The sequence below is a fragment of the Microtus pennsylvanicus genome, chromosome 6, assembly GCF_037038515.1.
Source record: "Microtus pennsylvanicus isolate mMicPen1 chromosome 6, mMicPen1.hap1, whole genome shotgun sequence".
Taxonomy (NCBI): domain Eukaryota; kingdom Metazoa; phylum Chordata; class Mammalia; order Rodentia; family Cricetidae; genus Microtus; species Microtus pennsylvanicus.
Genome location: NC_134584.1, coordinates 81,314,492 through 81,337,235, shown reverse-complemented (window position 1 = coordinate 81,337,235; position 22,744 = coordinate 81,314,492). Strand labels below are relative to the sequence as shown.

At 36.1% G+C, this 22,744-nt stretch overlaps 1 protein-coding gene across 1 annotated transcript in view; it reads left to right on the top strand.

Moving 5' to 3' along the window:
- Positions 1–20,939, top strand: part of Smarca5 (SNF2 related chromatin remodeling ATPase 5) — a 37,610-nt gene extending 16,671 nt beyond the window's left edge. Inside the window, exons 11-24 of the mRNA XM_075976546.1 lie at positions 2,453–2,679; positions 4,764–4,885; positions 5,583–5,735; positions 7,807–7,939; positions 9,331–9,479; positions 10,423–10,542; positions 11,263–11,373; positions 11,628–11,741; positions 12,063–12,185; positions 15,344–15,476; positions 15,610–15,728; positions 16,272–16,484; positions 18,682–18,789; positions 19,753–20,939. Of these exons, the coding sequence (XP_075832661.1) occupies positions 2,453–2,679; positions 4,764–4,885; positions 5,583–5,735; positions 7,807–7,939; positions 9,331–9,479; positions 10,423–10,542; positions 11,263–11,373; positions 11,628–11,741; positions 12,063–12,185; positions 15,344–15,476; positions 15,610–15,728; positions 16,272–16,484; positions 18,682–18,789; positions 19,753–19,818 (1,891 nt within the window). The 3' untranslated portion in view covers positions 19,819–20,939. The remainder of the gene's footprint in view (positions 1–2,452; positions 2,680–4,763; positions 4,886–5,582; positions 5,736–7,806; positions 7,940–9,330; positions 9,480–10,422; positions 10,543–11,262; positions 11,374–11,627; positions 11,742–12,062; positions 12,186–15,343; positions 15,477–15,609; positions 15,729–16,271; positions 16,485–18,681; positions 18,790–19,752) is intronic.
- Positions 20,940–22,744: the final 1,805 nt, after the last annotated feature.

Below are 22,744 nucleotides of genomic sequence, written 5' to 3'. Positions count from 1 at the left end.
TACAATGTCATCTGTGGCTTATGTGAGTTTGAGACTAGCCTGAGATACCCTTTTAGTTAGGCACATACAAAAATGTATGTATGTACACATACATGTACTTAAGAACATGTAAAATTTATATTGATTGTGTGAATGTTTTGCCTTGCATGTATATCTGTTTGCCATTTTTGTGCCCTATCCCTGTGGAGATAGGGAGAGTGTCAGATCTCCTGAAACAGGAGTTACAGACAGCTGTGAGCCACTGTGGGTGCTGGGAATTGAATGTGGATCCTCTGCAAAAGTAACCAGTGGACTTAACCTCTGAACCACCTCTCTAGTCCCTGTAGTTGTAAACTTTAATGTTTTTAGTACATAAAACTACATTTATTTAGTCTAAAATACTTTTTTCTCCTAAAATTTTAAGAAATATAAATATCTTTATGAAATGATTGTAATGATACCTGGTAGTTTCAATGTTTTCATAGGACAAAATTTAAAAGCTCAAAATATATTAGTCTTTAGGGATTTTTTTGGCATTTAATTATTTGTGTGCATGTACACGTGTTATGTACGTTTTCATGTTAATGGTTTGTATGTGGAGGTCAGAGGACTTGTACAATTTGGCTCCCCTTACCATGTAGGTTCTGTGGGTCTGCTCAGGTTGGTTACCAAGCTCTGGTGGCAAGTGTCTTGACATTACTGAACCATCTTACTGTCTTCACATATTAGAAATAAGTTTTCTTTTTTAAAGCTTTACAGACAGGTGCAGTGTAAACAGCTAGAAACTTCCGACTGACTTTGTTAAATGCATTTATCATCATTTCACATGTATGGAATGTACTTTGATCATATTCACAGTCCATTACCCTCTCACCCCAATTCCTCTCCCACTGAGCCCCTTTCCAACATGACTTTCCTTTTGGTAGAGAACATACCATGAACTCAGTGCAAGGAGACTATAGGAAAAGATGATGTAACTTTAGAATATGAACTATCAGCATAGTGCTCAAGGGGTGGCATAAGTAACCTCCTGCTATTTTACTGTTCTTACCATGTTTTTAGATTGTATTTGTGAGGAGCTAGAGTTACAAAAGGATGGAAAGGATATAATTACAGATCTAGGCAAGTTACCTGAAAGAACTCCACTGTAGAAGATGAGCTATTTTCTATGTCCTTAGGACTTTAGAAAGGAGCATACTAGGTTTACCGTGTGTGTGTGTGTGTGTGTGTGTGTGTGTGTGTGTGTGTGTGTGTGTGTGTGTAATAGAACTAAGTGAGTTGATGTTAGAGGTGAACAGATGTTAATAAATGTGTGGACTTCTCATCAGTCAGAATTGTAATAAAGTCTGCTGTCAGTGACACTTTACTAAAAACATTGCTTTAGGTTCATTCTAGTTTGTTTAGAACATTCGGTTTGACTGAGACTTTATTTTGTTAGACATGATTGCTTATTGTTGCTACGTAATTTCTAAATTCTTGTAAGTCATTAATGGCTTGTTATGGTTTGACCTTAAACTATAGCTATAGTTCACGAACATTCCTTTCTCTGTGTATGTATATATGTATATGTGTAAATCATAGCACATCATTTTAATCTCATCATCATGCCTTAACCTTTCTTTCTCCTTTCTTAGATCTTAATTTTCTTACTATTTTTTTAATATTTATTTATTATGTATACAGTATTCTGTCATTACAGATGGTTGTGAGCCACCATGTGGTTGCCGGGAATTGAACTCAGGACCTTTGGAAGGGCAGATGATGCTCTTAACCGCTGAGCCATCTCTCCAGCCCTTAATTTTCTTACTTAAATACTGCATTAGCTACCCATTATATGGCACAGTCAAGTATCATTTAATGGTGGAATAAATTCTGAGAAATGCATTGTTAGGCATTTTTCCCCCATTGTTAAATGCCTTAGAGTATTTTTACTCTGGCATCTGTAAGTGAATAATTTCATGTGACAACTGTTGTATATGCAGTCTGTTGACTGGGCTATTTCATGTCAATAATTCATGTAATTGAGTAAAATGAGTAAATTTTTTGTTGAGATAGCACATATGTTTTCTTTTATTCTTTTTTTTAAAGCTCAATTACATGAAAATGTATCACACTAATTTTATTAAAGGGCATGAATGTGAACATGTGCTATGGGCAATAAAAACAAAAACAAAAAGTTACAGATGATAAGTAACCATACCTCAGGAATTGATGATGTATACCAGCTGCATAGTTTAAGTTTATAGATAGCATAATGATCCATGACATTCTGAGTAATACATTGTTCTTTGTTTTGTTGTACAAACGTGCGAAACTTTGTAGGTCTCTGTTGTACCTATTTATTTACTAGATCATTGGAAGCAAGTTTCAGACAATTATTTTTCAAATTATACTTAAGTATTTTGTTTTGGGGCTGGCTAAGGGGATTAAGTATGCAAAGGGCTAGGTATTAAACTATTTTTCTTTTTAATAGGTATACTCGGATTTTAATGAAGGATATAGATATATTAAACTCAGCAGGGAAGATGGACAAAATGAGGTTATTGAACATTTTGATGCAGTTGAGGAAATGCTGCAATCATCCATATCTCTTTGATGGAGCTGAACCTGGTCCACCTTACACAACAGATATGCATCTAGTTACCAACAGTGGCAAAATGGTGGTGTTAGACAAGCTGCTCCCTAAATTAAAAGAACAAGGTATCTATGTTAACTGGCATTAAATTGAAATGAAACAAAATCTTTAAAAAAATCTAATATTAAGATGACAAAAACACAACATTTAAAAATGTCTGTTATGACAGTTTTTAAAGTTGAAGTTTTGGACACCAAATCCCTTTCCCCTATTTTTAGTTCTTAACTCTCATTGGTAAATATTCAAAGTAGCTACCATCCAATTTATGTAGCTTTCCTAGAAATTTAATCTTTTTATCATGAGATAACCAGGAATGCTTTTCCTGCATACACATTTCCCGATCCTTTTTTAGAAAGTTACATTGTATACTTTTTTGGGGGAGTACATGGGGTTTTTTGGACCCTTCTTTCCTCTTGCCCCATGTTGAGTGCCAGATGTTGGGGTGCTCTGTGTAACATGGATTGGTTGAAGAAAGAAGGCACTCCAAGATGAAATTTTTTATTTTCCTTTTTCTAGACAGGGTTTCTCAGTGTAGCCCTGGCTGTCCTGAAACTCTCACTATAGACCAGGCTGGCCTTGAACTCACAAAGATCTGCCTGCCTCTGCTAATGAGTGCTAGGATTAAAGGCGTATGCTACCATTGTCCTGCCCAAGATGAAATTTTAAGGCCTGTGTGGCAGTAGTAGGAAGGACCAACCTCTCTGTACTAAACCCGGAACAACCATGTACAAGTGTATTTATTGATTGTTACACAAATATTTCTTCATACCAAGGTCTCTAATTTACATGTCTTACCGAAGGAGAGCATCACATGTCCCCATGTCTCTAGTCCCTTATTATGTATTGTTTGCAATACACAATTAATATAAGAGTCTCAGATGTGCCTGAGGCATTTTGTGATCAAAGTCATGGGATGGCTACAATGCCTCTTGAGCAAAGCAATTCTCCAGACCGTGGGAAACAATCGTTGTTTACCACAGGGATTCTTTAAGGTCAAAGTACTTCTAAAAAATGAGTGTTTACCTACCCTATCTATCTGTTAGGGTAGATATTAGGCTCTGCTAAATTCCTATAACATTTTCATTGTATTTTTTATGGAGTTTTAAAGTATGTACTTATTTATATGGACTCAAAGTGTTTCTATTTACAGTATTCTGAATTTTCTAAATAATGAGAATGGCTATGTCTGATGTATTTCTGGATAAATTGAAGCATCTTATTATAGCATTTTGTATATCAGCTTTTAAGATAATTATTAGTAAATGAAATAGATTTTTGTAGTATCAAGAGTATAGTGAGCTTTAAGTTCCTTCAATTGTGCTTACAGGTATAACATTTGAAGGAAATATGGTTGTACAAATAGATGGACATTGATAATGATAGCCAAAAACATTGTGGTTGTTAGTGAACTGGTTTACGGTTTTTTTTTGTTTGTTTGGGTTTTTTTGTAATTTTTTTGTGGAAATAGCTGAGTAATTAAAGACTCACATGGTAGGTAAAAGGGGCAGGAATTGTGAGGCTATTAAATGTTGAAGAGAGTTACATTGAACTCCAAGGATGTAGAGACTGAAATGTTCTTTCGCATTAGGCTGTCAGCCTCATTTTTGAGTTAGGCTCCTATCATAATGAATTGTTCTCAAAATAACTCCTTTGTCATATGTTTTGCTGAAGATGTTTTGTATCTGGCTTGTGAGGAAACCAGTAGAATAATTTGAGTTGTGGCAGATAAGTGAAGGACTTCTGATACAAATGTCAGGCTCACATTTGTGTTCAATAGAGTTAAAATGTTTTCATAATTAGAAATGTATTAGGGACTTCAAGGGTATGGACAACTTAAGAGATCATGTTTAAAGAAAGGTTGTAAGACTGCTTTTAAATATATATGAGGTAATAGACTAATGATTCAGTTTCCTAAATCAGTTTACCTTAGTTTGCTGTACATGTCACTTTTTTTTTGTGCCTTGATGGAGGACAGGTGGAGGATGGCTGACCTGGTATTTACTAATGCCATTTTTATCTTTTTAACCAAAGGAAGTGATTTGGAATTAACTGATACTTTGTTAGTCCTACTTTCTTTAGTTTAACAAAAGTTTTTATTTAAAAAAAAATTTAAGAAATCTCTTGACAATGGGCTATTTATGTCTGTCAGGTTCAAGAGTACTAATCTTCAGTCAGATGACAAGGGTATTAGACATTTTGGAAGATTATTGCATGTGGAGAAATTATGAATACTGCAGATTGGATGGGCAGACACCCCATGATGAGAGACAAGTAAGTAAAGAAGTCTGGGGAGATAAAAAAATTACAATGATTTCATGTTCTATTAGCATGTGCCAAGTTATTATATGTTTGCATTGTATTATATTACAATATGTGATTTTTTTTTAAGAATACATCTTTTTTTTCAATTTTATTTTGTGTGTATCATTGTTTTGTCTGCATGTATCTCTGCATCTTGTGTGTGCCTGGTCCCCAAGGAGGCATGATTAGGCATTGGAGCCCTGGTACTGGAGTTATAGAAGGTTGTGAGCTGTCATGGATGCTGGAGATCAAACAAGGCTCCTCTGGAAGAGCAGCCAGTGCCATCACTTCAGTCAGGGACTTACATATGCCAGGCTGGTGTGGAATCCACTGTGTAGATGAGTATGATCTTGAGCTTCTGATCTTTGTGCCTCTTCTTGAGTGCTGGTGTTATAGGTATGTGCTACGATGCCCTATATAAAATAATTTTCTAAGCCAATCATAATGGCATGCATCTGTAGTCCCAGCTGTTTGGAAAACTGCAGTAGGAGCAGGTGGTAGACTGTGCCTTTAATCCCAGCACCCAAGAGGTTGTCACCCAAGAGGTAGTAGCTGGTCTACATAGTCTCAGACTAGCTGGGGCTACATAGTGAGACTACAAAAAGAATGTCCCATAGCACAACAAATATAATGAAAATTTCTAATGCTTGTTATTTTATTCCCATAGGACTCCATCAATGCATACAATGAACCAAATAGCACAAAGTTTGTTTTTATGCTAAGCACACGTGCTGGTGGTCTGGGTATCAATCTTGCAACTGCTGATGTAGTAATTTTATATGATTCGGATTGGAATCCCCAAGTAGATCTTCAGGCTATGGTAAGAAATAACAAGTAAATACTTTGTGGGCTTAGTAGATGTCTTAGGTTGTGTCTATTCATTCTATAAACATCCCTGATTTAACTTAGTAGAATTCTTTCTTGCTTTCTTTTTCTTCGAAGCAGGATTTCTCTGTGTAGTCCTGGCTGTCCTGGAACTTTCTGTATAGTTCTGGCTGTCCTGAAACACGCTTTGTAGACCAGGCTGGCCTCAAACTCGCTGAGATCCACCTGTCTCTGCCTCCCAAATGCTGGGATTAAAGGCCTTCCTGGCCAAACTTTATTTTGGCACATCTCTGCCTCGTGCATCTGTAGAGGTCAGAGGACCACTTGAAAGTCTGTTACATTTTCACCATCTGGTTTCCAGGGATTGAACTCAGGTCATTAGGCTTGGGCAAAAAGTTCCTTTACCTGCTTAATAACTATCTCCTCAGACATAACTCTTTTTATAAATATATTTTTAAACTATTCTTTGATAGTATCATACATATTTATAGTTTATCCTGATCATATACATTTCCCATTGCCCTTGCTTACTCCTCTACTCTTGAACTCATGCAAGTACATCCTCCCCTTGTCAACTTCATGTTTTGTTTTATTTTGTTTTTTAATAACCCAGTGAGCCCAAGTAATGCACCTGTATAGTATATGGGGCCATCTCATGAAGCAAGGGCAACTTAACCATTGTCTACATCCAAAGAAAAAGAAAGATTCTCAATTCACCCAGTAGCAGTTACTTAGCTCCTTGGGTAGGGATGGGGTCTCAACCGCTGGAATTTTGACAGATTGATTCTGTTCAGGTAACCACAACTGCTATAGGCTGATGCCTGAAATGGATGTGTTATATACAGGAGATGGCATTCCGTAGTGTTTCCATCTGTTCTCTGGCTGTTAGATTCTTCTTCTCACCTTTCTCTCCCACCTCTTTTTGGTATTCTTTGAGAGCCCTTAACTGGGGTGGGAGGTTGATAAAGATGTCCCATTTAGAGCTGAGTGCTTACTATCACTTAATAGAATTTTAATTCTTGTCATAATAGGCCAGTCAAAGTATTTTAAATACTCTGGTGACTAAGAGGATCAGTAAATAAGTATAGTTGTGCTTTGGGAGAAAAGAGAAATCAGTTTGGTGAGCAGCTAGCTCATCTGCCACTTGGAATGCCTAAAAATATACGCCCATTTTTGTAGTGTCTGGCCAAATGAGGAAGTTTATTCAAAGGCTGAGAAAATTCATGGTTCACAAACTAATGTGAATATGCATTCTGACTATTGACTTGACCTAGAATGTTGGTGTTTGTGAGCGCAACTTTGAGATATCTGCCTTGGTCACGTCACCTTTGTCTTGTACTCTCTGTAAGGGTGCTTAAGGGATATTGGTAAATTATTAGAAATAAGGTGTTTGTTGGAGGTATGTGCTTTGTGAACTTACCAGAAGTTAAACAGAGATTAACATACAAATTAATTTAATTGAATGTGTTTAGGTAACTGTAATATTTAAATATTTATATATCATTTGTGAAGGTCATTTTTATTTTCCTAATAAGTGACAATTAAGATTCATTAATTTTGCCAGGTGGTGGCACACATCTTTACTCCCAACACACTGAAGGCAGAGACAGGTGGATGGATCTCTGAGCTCAAGGACAGCCTGGTCTATAGAGTGAGTTCCAGGACAGCCAGGGTTACACAGTGAAATCCTGTTTCGAAAAACACAAAAACAAACCAAAACAGAATTCATTAACTTCATGAAGGAAAAAATTTTGAAATTAAATTCAAGGAAAAATCATCATCAAACTGAAATATTAATTACACTTTTGCCTATTAACTAGTTATCATTGTATTTGTGTTATTCATGTGGTTAGCCTTGTCTCTTTAAACAGCTATGATTTCCTTTAGTATTAGGAAGCTTTTCTTGTATTTGCTGGGATTAAAGATATGCCACCACTGCCTGGTGAATCCATATTATTTTATAAGTGTTATAATTTTATACATCATAAATAATTTTGCTTCTCATACATTTCTATATTTCACTTTTTCACTAAATTCAAAATGACATGATAATTCAATTCTCCTAGGACCGAGCACATAGAATTGGACAAACGAAGACGGTCCGAGTGTTTCGCTTTATAACTGATAACACTGTAGAAGAAAGAATAGTAGAACGTGCCGAGATGAAACTCAGACTGGATTCGATAGTCATTCAACAAGGTGAGGCTTAAAACTTTCAGATAATTCCCTACGTTGCATTGACAGTAACATGTTTCTGTCTGATGGTTTCTTAGAGATTTTAAACACCTGGAGTCCAGCTAGCAGCCAAGATGGCTTATATTCCAGATATTTTAAACTTTAATTTTGTTATTAAGTAGATTTTAAACTTGGGTAAGTTGATTTTAGTATATACTAGCTAACAGTTTCTTTCTGCCTGAGCCTCAGATTTCACTTAAGTGGATATAAAAGTAATGTTTAGAATTTTTTAAGCATTAAATAGGGTAATATATAAAGTGTATGACATTTAGCAGATTGACAAGCACCAGGGGATACTGAAGAAATGAAAGGCACAAAGTGTTTTACTTTTTTTCTTATCTGGAACTATGCCAGGCACTGTCCTTACTGCTAAGACTAAAGCAACAAGTGGACCAGGCATGCTTATTTTCAAGGAACTTTAAAATTTAATAGGAGAGACACTTTTGACTAGACACAGGACTAGAGGGAGTTGGCTCAATTGAGGGGAACTTCAAGTTTTGGTATCGGATCAGCCTTTGCGTGTATTTGTGAAAACACAAATTAAGGTTGACTAAATTCCTACCCCTTGAAGATCTTTATTTAATTTATTAATGTTGTATTCTTTTCTGTGATCAAACAAAATTTTCAAAAGCTTTGGGTTCATCATATCTAGATATTTTTTTTGAAAGTAGGGGTGGAGTAGGGAGACAGAGCTTTCTGTATAGCCTTGACTAGTCTAGACTTTGCTAAATAGACTAGACTGGCCTTGAACTCACAGTTTTCCTACCTCTGCTTCCCCAGTATTGGGATTAAAGGCACCTGTTATATAAAATCAAAACACAGTGAAGATACGTATTTCTGTTTCTAAGAAAAAACTGACTTGGAAAGATGAGCAATACCATCTTTCTGATAGGATATTTCTTGTTTAGAATTTTTACAAATATTAAAATTTGTAAGACTGCCTCTGATTTTTTGTTTCTTTGTTCTGGAACTCACTAGTAAACCAGGCTGGCCTAGAACTCACAGCCACGCGTGCCTCTGCCTCCCAAGTGCTGGGATTAAATGCATGCTCCACTTTGCTCAGCAACTTGATTTTCAAATATCTCAGATACTATCAAAAAACATTTTATTGAGCCAATATATAGTAGATAACGTTATATAATATGTAACTTAACCAGCTGAAAAATGTGGCATTAAGTTTAATGTACCAGTGAGTTTGATCACTTGTAAATTACTAATAAACAGAAATGGGATAAAACTGTAAGAGTGGTATTGCCTCTAACATTTAAAAGTTTAACTTTATAGTAAAAAATTATCACACAACAATTTTTAATTAAAACTTAAAATTAATATAATACAACACAATCTCTCCCCAGGGAGGCTTGTAGATCAGAACCTGAACAAAATTGGGAAAGATGAAATGCTTCAAATGATTCGACATGGGGCCACACATGTGTTTGCATCAAAAGAAAGTGAAATCACCGATGAAGATATTGATGGTATTTTGGAAAGGGGTGCAAAGAAGGTAAGAAGATAAATGGTAAATGTTAATGGCTTGTAACAGAAAGAGTTTACAAATAAACTGACAGCCTGCGTGCCCATTTAACTCATTTAAGGGGAGGTTTTTTGGTTGTAGATAAAGGAAGAGAACAGCCAGAGGCATCTGGAGGAGTCCAGAGCAGAGAAAGTAGACTGAACATGGCCAGGGCTGGAGAAGTAGCAGAGTAGAGAACACGTAGGGAAAAACAGCAGGAACTGAAGAGGAGAGTGGTGAAAATAGCTAGGCTGTAAGAAGGGTGAGTAACTGGTAGGAAGGAAGCTGAGAAACTGGAGTTAACATAGGGGAGGAAGTGAGGCTAGTATGCTAGCAAAGTAGCATGGACTTCTAAATGTTTAATAGGTACTTGTGATACTGAGGGAACCTGGAGGCCAGCATGTACTTTGATATGCTGAAAGGTGCCACAGGTAGGGGACTGCCAGAGTTAAGGGAAATCTCCCTTTGGTAGCTGGAACTGGCTTGACAAGTTCCTGAGGAATGCTGGCTTTTATCTACCTGTCTGTAGTTCAGATTGGTCTCATTTCTGGATATTTGGATGTCTTTTGAAGTTTGGAAAATTCAAGCTTTCTTTGGATCTGAAGAGTTTAGATTAAAACTACTTGAGAAAATACTTCCTCAGTTATGATCTTTTGTTAAAAAAATATATCATGTGCATGGGTGTGTGTGTGCATCACAGTGTACTTGTTACCCAAGGAGGCAAGAAGAAGCCATTGGATCCCCTGGAACTGGAGTTAAATATAGGTGTGGGCTGTCTTGTGAATTGAACCAGGTTATCTGAAAGAGCAACAAGCGCTCTTAACTGCTGAGCCATTTCTAGCCCCCAAAGGCTAATCTGTTTTGATTAAAGGTCTTGAGATTATTCTCCTTTCAATATAATAAGTTTTTTGTTTTTATTTTTTTGTGTGTGTAGACTGCAGAGATGAATGAAAAGCTCTCCAAGATGGGTGAGAGCTCGCTTAGAAATTTTACAATGGATACGGAGTCTAGTGTTTATAACTTTGAAGGAGAAGACTACAGAGAAAAACAGAAGGTATTTATTTCAGAATGGAGTTTTACTGAAACCTTGGAGGCTTGTGTTAGTTGTGAAACTTTGTGAGTATTGTTTACTCACAGTGTAGGTGTTTTACTGTGTAAGTGGTGTTTAGCATGTAAACTCTGGCGTGTTTGATTGCTAGCTTACTTATTTGGGGTCTTACTACTACCCTGAGTGCCCATCTGTGCTTTACACTTGAAGGCAGCCTTAAATTCTCCTAATTCTCCTAATGCTGGCTTTACACATGTGTGCCACTATACCAGTTCGGAGTGTTTTTAATGTATCTGATAAGTTCATTACATGCTGTTACTGAAAGTGTTATTGTATGGGGTTAGTATAATTGGGGATATTTGAAAGTTAACTAAATGCCAATAAAAAGGCCATAGCCTATTTTTCATGGAATTTGAATTGATTGGTAATTAAAATGATTTCATTTTATTAGTAATATTTGCTACTACAGAGAAAAATTGAAAATTCGATATAGAAGAAATACTTTACTTTGTTAGCATAATCTCAAGTTTTCTAAGAAAATTGTTTATTTTTTTCTAGTTATTTGTGCTGTAGCGTATTCTATAGTATTACAGATTTTATTTTGTGTTTTAATTATATGTTATAAGAAATACTGTAGTCCTCACCTCTATAGAATTTATAGTCTGGCATATAAATCACTGCTGTGTATAATGAAATGAGTGATTTGAATTATTTCCCACTTCCTAGATTGCATTCACAGAGTGGATTGAACCACCTAAACGAGAAAGAAAAGCCAATTATGCTGTTGATGCGTATTTCAGGGAGGCTCTTCGTGTTAGTGAACCTAAAGCACCCAAGGTAGAGTGACAACTTGGAAATATTGAAATATCTTATAAATTTAGTTGTTTTCTCAAATTCTTACAACAAAATGAAATAGAGAATTATGTTTTGTATGATTTTTTTAATTTGTTTAAATTTTGATTAATTTTTATTAAAAGGTGAATTCTGTTTCTTGGAGAATTAGCTGTCATGGTTTAGGAAATGACTTAATATGAATGCATGTGAGTTTGTATTTATTTTTTAATGGACAATACTGTTTTTATTTTTCTTAGGCACCCCGACCTCCAAAACAACCAAATGTTCAGGATTTCCAGTTCTTTCCTCCACGTTTATTTGAATTACTGGAAAAAGAAATTCTGTATTACAGGAAAACCATCGGGTACAAGGTGATTGAAATTCTTCTCTACATATTTTCTACTCAGAAACTCTTAAGAGCACACTACTTACTAACATTTGCTTAACTAAGTGAGCCTAGTAGGAAATACTGATATTTGCTGTGCTCCAGTTTTATGTGTTTAGTATTGCACTTCTGAGTTTTTATTGAAAAAAAATTTCATGTGTAATAATTTTTAAATAGAATATTGGAAATCAGTATATGTTTAGTTTCATGGCTATGCCGAAAATGTGAAGTGTTAATTTGTCAAGAATTTAGTCTGTTAAGCCCTTAAAATATGCACTAATTGATGACATTGGAAAACATCTGTTAGGTGCCTCGGAGTCCTGACCTACCTAACGCAGCACAGGCACAGAAAGAAGAACAACTTAAAATTGATGAAGCGGAGCCCCTCAATGATGAGGAGCTAGAGGAAAAAGAGAAGCTTCTGACACAGGTATGACTTTGGATGAACACAAAGTTATGTTGTAAAGTACTGTTTTAGGTATGTTGAGACATGCATAGTGCAAGTTTCTGCTTTCAAGACAATAATTAGTGGGAGACTAACAGCACTGGACTGCTTCCCTAGCACATGTGGTGTTGTGGGTCTAATCCCCAGCACTGTGAAGTCAGGGGAGGATAATTAAACATGGGGAGACTTGAACACGTGCTGCGTTTTGTTTTTCATTACTAGTTGAGGTTAAAACTATGTACGGTAGAGTTGGTATTCTTTAGAACTTATCTTTAGTATTGCTAGCTTTCTGTGAGTTCTACGTTTTCTCAGTTACAAATTTCTATATGGTACTTGATTTAAAACACTTCTAAATTTTAATATTCACTGTACCTAGTGCTACATAAGGATACTTTTATACCAACTATACGTCATACGTTGAGCACGTTCTTCCCCTCTTCTGCATTTGTGTCAATATACATGAATAATTTTAAGTGTCTATAAAATCTAGATGCAACAAATGAGAATATATATATATATATATATATATATATATATATATATATATATGATATGTATATACACACACCCACATTGTTTGGTGTTGGCTTCATTCACTTAGGAGATTATCTCCAGCTGCATCCATGTTTTTGTAAACAGTGTAACTTCTTTATGGCTGAAAAAATTTCCACATGCTGCTTGTTCTACATTGTCATTATTTCTGTAGTCGGATAACTATGTTGGTCCTATAACTTAGCTCTTGAGAATGATTGCTGAATAAAACAAACATTGATTTACAAGTATCTCAGACATAATGACTTGGGAGTCTTGGGTAAAAGAACTGCCATACAGAAGGTTGGAGAGATGACTCAGATTAAAACATTTGTTCTTGCAGAGGACCAGGGTTTGATTCATAGCCCCCACATAGCAGTTCACATGTCCACAACTCCAGTTCCAGGATATATATAATACAGGCATACATTTGTGCGAAAACTTAGACATACAAAATTAAGTTTTAAAAACCTGCTGTATTGGCTTCTATAGTAGCAGAACTAGTTTAAAGTCCTACCAGCAGCATATGATGGTTTCTTTTTGTTCACATCCTTGGCAGTACTTGATATTTTCTTCGATTGCCATTCTGATGTGAGACAAAATTACAATGGCATTTTAATTTTTATTTCTCTGATGACTAGCAAAGATGGATAGTTTATATATGTTCATAGTATATTTGTATTGATATATATGTTCATTAATCATTTATATTTCACTTTCTTAAGGCAGTTTATTTCCTTAGACTTTTACTTAATAGGGTTCTTTAAGTTTTGGGGTTTAAGTATTTTAAGTTCTTTGTATATTCTAGATATTAATCCTCTGTCAGATGTATGCTATTAACATTATTAAAGCATTCTTTGGGGTTCAAACCTTTGAAAATTCAGTCTTATAATTTTTGTTGTGAACCTAGCTTTAATGATTGAACCATCTCTCCAGCCTGAGAATCTTGACTTTAACCTACCCATTTTTAAAAATTAAATTTATTGTTTGGCAATCATACGCACACAGTGCATTCCGACAACTGTTGCCTCCAACATTTCTCTCTAATCCTTTCCGCCACTGTCAAACCCCACCCCAGTCCCGTAGTTGTCACCCACTGATCTGTTTGTATGAGTATGGGTGGGGAACTATCCATTGGAACATGGTGGCTTTACTAGTGGCTGCACAACTGAACACTTCCCCTCTGCTTGTCTTAGCATCCATAGATAGCCAGTACCCCAGTGATGATAGAGCCCTGTGGTCTCCTCCATTACTGAATACCCACAGGGCCAGTCTTGTGCAGGTTTAGTGCAAACAGCTGCAACTGCCGTTAGTTCATGATTATAATGGCCATTTTATGCACAGAAGGTAACATTTCACAGCTCTCCTCCTTGTCACCCGACTTTTACATCCTTTCTGTCCCCTTTTCTGTGATATTCCCTGTAATATGATAGCACTTCTGGCACTGTGTAGGCCAGCCATCAGGAAGGAAGCTTCCAGTTGAGTTCCAACTTGAGTTCTCTACCTTGTAACCAAATGGTGAGCTGTCTTCAGTAATCAGTTTTCATATTCTAGTTGTGGTGGGCAACCAGGAACAGTGGCAGTAGCCTATGTTGTTCGGGATTTCTCAGCCTTCTTGACCAACAATTTATAGGAGGTAATAGGAGTTTTGTTTGATCTCCATGACTTCTGGGATCAGCCACCCATATAGAATACCTTTGTATAAATATTATATATATACACATACATGCGTATGTATGTATATATGTGTGTACTTGTGTTCATGTATGTGGACAATTTGAGGGAGTCAATTCTTTTTACCATGTAGGTTCTGGGGATTGAAGATTGAATTCAAGTCATCAGGCTTGGCTGCAGGGACCTTTGCATGCTATATGGCCTCACTGGCTCTTTATTAAATAGAGTTTCATAGGGTGTAGCATGTAGAGTAGTAGGTTCCATTTGACTTTTTTTTTTTTAAAGATTTATTTATTATGTATACAGTGTTCTGTCTGCATGTATGCCTGCAGGCCAGAAAAGGGTGCCAGATCTCATTACAGGTGATTGTGAGCCGCCATGTGGTTGTTGGGAACTGAACTCAGAATCTCTGGAAGAGCAGTCAGTGCTCTTAACCTCTGAGCCACCTCTCCAGCCCCTCCATTTGACTTCTTATATCCTAGTTTTGGTTGACCCTTTCCCTCCTGTTTCTACTTTCTCCTGACCCTCTTTTCCCATTTAATCCTTGCCTCAATGTCTCCTCTCCACTTTCACTTCATGTGCTCACCTATCTTTTAAGCTTTATTTTTCTTGCATTTTTCTGCTTATTCATTTTTACTATCTGTTACTTACTTTTCCTCCCAAACTCCTAATAGTATTTCAAAGCTAAAAAAAAAGTGTCATTGGCCCTTTCCATGCAGCATTCCTTACAGTTTCCATTTAGGGTTAGTGACTCAGGCTTCCGAATAATCCGTACTGTACTGGTAAAAGAGCATACATGAAAAGTAATGACTCTAAAACTCTTTGTCAAGATAAAGTAAGAGTTGTTTTCTATAATACCAAATGCATTTGTAACTGTAGTAGCATTATTTTCTAAATTGAATGTGCCGTGATTAAATATTTTGCTTATTGCTTTTTAGGGGTTTACTAATTGGAATAAGAGAGATTTTAACCAGTTTATCAAAGCTAATGAGAAGTGGGGTCGTGATGATATTGAAAATATAGCCAGAGAAGTAGAAGGGAAAACTCCAGAAGAAGTCATTGAATACTCAGGTAATACTTTCCTATTTTAATATAGGAATGTTATCGCTTTTTGAGAGTTGAATAGAGGTTTCTTTTGGAAGCTTCCTGTTTTCTTTTTTATATTTTCCCCTTTCCTCCATTTATTCTGTTTATCTGCTTACAGCTGTGTTCTGGGAAAGATGTAATGAACTTCAGGACATAGAGAAGATTATGGCTCAGATTGAAAGGGGAGAGGCAAGAATTCAAAGAAGAATAAGTATCAAGAAAGCACTAGATACAAAGGTACTTTGTATATTCAAGTATAGGAGCTAGTATAACTATTCTGAATATGACGAGGTAACCATGTTAAAGAAAAAATTACTGTAAATTTCTTTCAAAAAACTACAACAACTTAACTTTTGTTAAAACATAGTTTACCCGAATATTATATTGATAACCTAGTTTAAAAGTGCTGGACTCAGCTTCTGCCTCAGTGGTGTCAGAAAGCTTAGGCCTACATCATTTCTGTAAAGTACCACAGGACAAGGGGCAGAAGAGGCTTGCTACCCAGACGGAAAAACATTTATGGATAATAATAGTAAGACTAGCTGGGTGGTGATGGCGGTGCCTTTAATCCCAGCACTTGGGAGGCTGAGGCAGTTGGATCTCTGAATTTGAGGTCAGCCTGGTCTACAAAGTGAGTTCCAGGACAGCCAGGGCTACACAGAGAAACCCTGTTTGGCAAAAACAAAAACCAAAAATTATAGTAAGGATGAAGTAAGTTTGCAGAATGGGTTGCATAGTACTTGTGTTTTATATAATAACTATAAAATATAACTTTCATAGATTGGACGGTACAAAGCACCCTTTCATCAGCTAAGAATATCATATGGTACTAACAAAGGAAAAAACTATACTGAAGAAGAGGATCGTTTTCTTATTTGTATGCTGCACAAGCTTGGATTTGACAAGGAAAATGTTTATGATGAGTTACGCCAATGTATTCGAAACTCCCCTCAGTTCAGATTTGATTGGTTTCTGAAGTCCAGAACTGCAATGGTAAGTGTCCAAGGTTTTTTTTAAAACACAGCAGAGTTCAGAATATATTCAGTGTTTTGACTTTTTAAAAATATCCTTGAAGTAGATTTTTACTTAGTTTCAGAAATTAAAATAATTAAATTAAATTAAATAATTTCCTCTATTTTTCTCTGTCACAGTTTGAACATTAAGAGGTAATTTGAAAACATTGTTGTCTCCTCCTTTAATGTTGTATATTTTAATGTTGCCTTATACAATAATAGGACTAGTTCTGGCACTAGTTTTAGTGAGGTTCTAAGTGAGGAGAAATGCTGCCATCAAATTCACCTGAACATGATGACTTTTGGGTTTGCAAGTGGACAGTCCTGTAGAGAAAAGTGTTCTTCAGGCATCCGTCTGTCCCTCAGGATGCTGGCTTTGGGCTCTTAAAACAGCGGATTGGCACAGAACAATACTCCTTATACTGATTTAAGACAGGGTTTAGTTTGTTCTGTGTACTTCTAACATCTATCTTCAAATTAGATTTCAAAAAAGTTTAGTTTTGGATTGCTTTTCTGTATTTCATCTTTGATTTGTGTTAGAGTAATAAATGTACAAAGATTGAGTATTCTTAAGTTTAGAACATAGAGGAATAGGCAAAGTATGTGTATTTGAAATATCTTCCTAGTATACGTAGCCATGGATAGTTTGTGGTATTTTCACAATTGACTACTGAAAATAATTTTTTTTCAGTAGATATAAAGACCTGCAGTTTATATAGATATATTTAAATATATAGTTGGTTGAAAGATTCTGTTGATAATAAAGTCTCCTATGTTTTTTATGTAAGGTACTGCTTTTACATATATAGTTATAAGGAATAATTTTATTATAACAGTAATGAGGTAGTGCCACATAACACATTAACCAGTTCTGAAACTGCCTTCCTAATACGATGTTAAGGCACACAGAATAATCAAATATATATATACTTTTGTGATAAGGGTTGAGGCATAATTCTTGTCCAGGAGTTCACAGGATTCAGTGTGAAGCAGTATGTGTGCTGTGTGCACCTGTTAAAAGCATGGTGCCGCACATCAGTGGTCTGTGTGTTGCACTATGCTTTTTAAAGGGAGCACATCTTTTTTTTTTTTTTTTTTTTTTTTTTTTTTTTTTTTTTTTGGTTTTTCGAGACAGGGTTTCTCTGTGGTTTTGGAGCCTGTCCTGGAACTAGCTCTTGTAGACCAGTCTGGTCTCGAACTCACAGAGATCCGCCTGCCTCTGCCTCCCAAGTGCTGGGATTAAAGGCGTGCGCCACCACTGCCCGGCAAGGGGACACATCTTTGTTTATTGTTTTTTACCTCTGTTATTGAAAATATTACTAAGTCATGCATGGAGTTTCTACTAAGTGGTTCAAAATTATTGTATTGTTTTTTGAGATAAGGTTTCTTATCTTGGCTATCCTGGTTGACTGGACTGCCCTCAAACTCACACACCTGCCTCTGCCTCCAGAATTCTGGGATTAAATGTGTGCCATACTACCTGGCATTCAGACTTTTATACTTTTAATATAAGAGATTAAATAAACAAAACACTTTTGGTCTGTAAGGAAATGTACTGCTAGCAATTAGTGATGGATTTTGCCTCACAAAGTATTACATTATTGGTAGAGAGAGGAGGTAGACAAAACTCATATGGACTTTGTAGCTCTGTATATTACTGCCATAAAATACGATGATAATGCTTTTAAAGAGAAGATTATTTTCATATCTTAAGTTCTAAGTGATTTTGTTTTTGAATTCTGTATGTTAACCTTTAAATATAAGTAGTCCAGCGTTCCTAGGCAGTTTATTGCATATGTTAGATGTTCATTTTCGCTGCATTAGTACCTAAATGATCAATGGAGGAATGATTATAAAGAATATACACTAGTATGGAGCTTTACTGTTTATCAGTATTTATCTGTCTGTTGGCACACTACTACTGAGCTATCTTCCCCCAGCTATGTTTGTGCAGCTTTAAAGAATGAAGTAAAAACATTAAGTATTTGCTTTGCTTTTTATATCCTCATAGTATGGTCTGTAAGTAAAAATTAACTTCTTTTTGTTTGTTTTTATTAATCTTTTGGGAATATATGGGTGATTTTTCTGTTTGTTAAAACATACCTTTATTTAGATATTGAAGTTCTGACAATATGTAGTTAGAAATAACAAGTTTCCCATGTATATTTACAATTCAGGAGCTCCAGAGGAGATGTAATACTTTAATTACTTTGATTGAAAGAGAAAATATGGAACTAGAAGAAAAGGAGAAGGCAGAGAAAAAGAAAAGAGGACCAAAGCCTTCGGTGAGTATTTACAAATATGTAAAATATATAGATGTATGTGAGTGATGCAGTTTTGGGTGTGTGTGAGTGTGTGTCTGTGTGTGTTATGCATATATATGTGTGTGGAAGTACTTTGTGAGGTAGAAGTTGACAATCAGTTAAGCCACCTTAATTTTTGAGAAAAAAAGTCTCAACTGAATTTGTAGCTTGCCATTCTGTCTAGGCTGGTTGTCCTATGCACCTCTTCTCCCCCTAACCCCCATACCCTAATTGTTGGGGTTGTCTGGGTTTTAATTAGTTTTGTGGCTCTGAGCTCAGGTCCACATGCTTTCATGAGAAGCAGTTTACCCACTAGCCATCTCCAGAAAACCCACCATTACTACTTACCCTTCAGAGTATGTGAACACTGTGTTTGTCTTTTTTCTTTGTAAATAATACATTTCAGTTACCTGAAAATATAAACTGATCTTGATGCACTCCATATGGAAAAGCATGTCTTCTGATTACCAAGAGTGCACACTTGTTATTTTTGTTTATTTACTTTGTTTTGAGACAGAGTTTCTCTGGTAGAACTTGCTCAGTTGGCCGTGCTGGCCTCTAATTTGCAGAGACCCACCTGTCTCTGCCTCCCAAATACTGGGATTAAAGGCGTGCACCATCAATTGCCAGGCTTTACTTGTTCTTATTTTTGAAATTTTAGGAGACTTCAAGGAATATTAGGGAAACAATAGCTTTACCACCTGTCTTAGACATGTGTTAGCAGTTTGAATTGAATGTATTTCAGGAGGGAGCCGGCATCTTGTTATCAGTAATGGTAAATTATTTGGAGATTTGATAGTGGTTTTGAAAGATTTGTTGTGTAGCCCTGGAGAAAAGTCCCCTGTCATGTTAGTTAACTACTAATGTGGTACAGCATTGTGAGAATATATTAATGTTTATATTAGTTTAGTCTTGTCATGAGAACTAATTGTTGTGTTTTCATAGACACAGAAGCGTAAAATGGATGGCGCCCCTGATGGTCGAGGAAGAAAAAAGAAGCTGAAACTATGAACGCTTATTTGTCTTCTATCACTAAACTAGTAGTTCTTTAATTTACGGGTCTTCATAAGATGTGCTGTACAGTGCTCAACTGTTATGTCATTCAAAGACATCAGCTCCATCTGCTTACTGAGCTAGAAACATAGGATGTAGTCTCACTTTTTTAAATGCAACAGCTGTGCTAAAAATTTTTTATCATTAACATTTGAAGTAATAAAACAGGCTTCATTTATTAATAAATGTTTCATTTGGTTTATTTTTCTATTATTTTCATTTGTAAGGATTGTGGCTTTTTATTGGCTACAACTCTAACACTTGTATGGCTTAAAACACGCAAACAAGTAAAAAATATGACAAAGAACATTTGTCCCTTCAAGACTCCACTTAGTGTGTAATTATTTTACTTTACATTCTTTGCCTTTGACTTTTTTTGTAGTACTATTGAGTCTCATCTGGAAAGATTGTGTAAATTGCATTCTTGCTTACTATAGAATGGGGGAAGGCAAGACAAGTTATAATTTCTATGTGTGTTTCTGTTACACTTTCTGATTCTGTGGTTCTGAGATGAGTGTGCCCTGTTCCATTGGATGAATGCCTTTTTAGTTGTATAGCCAAAGACATTTAGTATTTCCTGGTTCTTGAAGGTGGTGTATAATTTTGTAGCAGGAAATTTTTTTTTTTTTAGTATTTGGTAAATATTTTGACAAACGGGCTGCAATAGCCACAACGTAGATAATGTCAGAAGTAAAGTGATTTTTTTTTAAATTTGAATGACCCAGCCAAACTGAGGTGTGAATCTGACTTATTGTTATAATACTAATAGAATATACCCTCCCAGTTTATAGTATTTTTGAGTTTTTAGAGTAAATGAAAATTTTATTTTATTATATTTTAAAATAACTTCTAAAGTCTTAGTAGCAAGATGGAGTGTAAATTCCAATTTTTATTTTGTATGGAATAGACTTGCTAACTGGAGACCCTGAAGCAGGAATACCCAGAGGCCTTTATGTGCTACACATCATTTGTATAAAGTTTTATATGTGCAAATTGGGTACATAAGCAGTTCTCCATTTTTCTAAGGGAATGCAATAAATGTAGCATCGTGAATAAATATAACTTTTATAATCCTTAAAGTGGTCTTTTCTTTCCATCTCTTTGGAATTTTTTCCTTATTATTTAACTTCAACCTTTTCCCCTTAAGAGATAGTCTGTTTTTCTGAGAGCTCTTCCTCTGAAATTTAGTTTTCCTCTGCACTCGAGTCCCTGGAAAGTCTGCTGTCCATGCTGTGATCACCTGGTTTTCTAATTGCTGATGTGAATGTCATGCTTTGGTCTGTGGGATATTGTAGAGTAATTTGACTTTTCATGCTTCCCCTAAGTCGGGTAATAACATTAGATGTAGCCTCATTTTGGAAGAAATCATTGAAAAAAAAATTAAGATTGAAGAAAACTATAAAGGTCACAAAGTGAAGTTTAAAAACGAAGAGAAATTGGGAAATGTTTGCAGTGGAAGGAGCTGAATCGAGCGTGATGTGCTTGTTGACCTGGATATTTAAATATAAAAGAACAACAAAGGGAAATCTTAAGTTAAAAAAAATTGTGGAGCTGGGCGGTGGTGGCACACGCCTTTAATCCCAGCACTCGGGAGGCAGAGGCAGGCGGATCTCTGTGAGTTCGAGACCAGACTAGTCTATAAGAGCTAGTTCCAGGACAGGAACCAAAGCCACAGAGAAACCCTGTCTCGAAAAAACGAAAAAAAAAATTGTGGAAGATACTAGCCAAGTTTAGCATTGTGGTTTAGCCAGTGCTTTAGGACCCATTTGGATAGCATGTCGTGCTCCTCTGGAAGGAAGAGAGTTCTCTGATTCTGAACTTATCTCTGTCTTAGAAGTGGAACTGATGAAGATAGAACGGGAAGCCACACTGCAAATTGTTACAGTGGTGGTGGTGACTGAAGCAAAACCAGAGCCCCAGTAGTCTGTTCCCCACAGTGTAAAGAGCATATATGTCGTTGGGAAGACAACTGTGCTAACAAGATGCAATCAATATAAATGTTAATTTCAAAACGATAGTGTAAAAATTATCACTGTCATTTTACTCGAGAGTACTTTGTAATAGATTTTAACTTTGCTTAATTTATGGTTGTCATAGTGCATACTTTTGATGTCAGCACTCAGGAATCTGGTGAATTTGAGGCCATCATGGGCTACAAAGACCGTGCTCCAAAAACAACAAAGTGTTTAGTTTTTATACAAAATCGGTTATTAATTTGTTAGCATATTTTAAATAACTTCTTTCTTTTCAAATAGAACCCAATGCAGTTTCAGATTCCGCGTTGGCAGTATTTTAAAGTTAGTTGTATGTCAACTACTTTTCCTTTAGAGGTCTGCTTATCAACAATAAAGAGGTTTAGATACAGTAACAGTTGGGGAAACATTTGTAATTCCCATTTCTGAGAAGGCTCTAACCCTTAACAGTTTGGTGCTCAATTTTTCTCTACAACAGTAAGTTCTGTAAGTAGAACAAGGTTTAGAAAATTGAAAAAGCATGATGTTCACAAGTAAAATAATGTACTTTCTTCAGGAATACGGTTTTCTCTGACTTGAAGGAAAGAACTTGCAGCATGAATGCTGCTGTGTGTGGACCTACAGTAGTGCTGGGCAGCCAGGGTTCAGTAGTATGGAAGAGTGGTAGGCAGTCACTGAGACTTGACAGCTAAAGCAGTTGAGCCCTGCTCTCTTCATGCTTGCTTGTCTTTTCTGAAGCCACCTTTCTGGTATGGAGCCAGGCATCACTCAGCACTACAAGTTGAGTCAATAGAAGTGTCACCCCAAGTCTGATATTTTGACAAGTCCCTTCTGGACCTAGACTGACACACTCCGAGACCTTCATCTGGGTGCTGGTAAGAAAGGCAGACTAAGAACTTGTGCTCAACAGG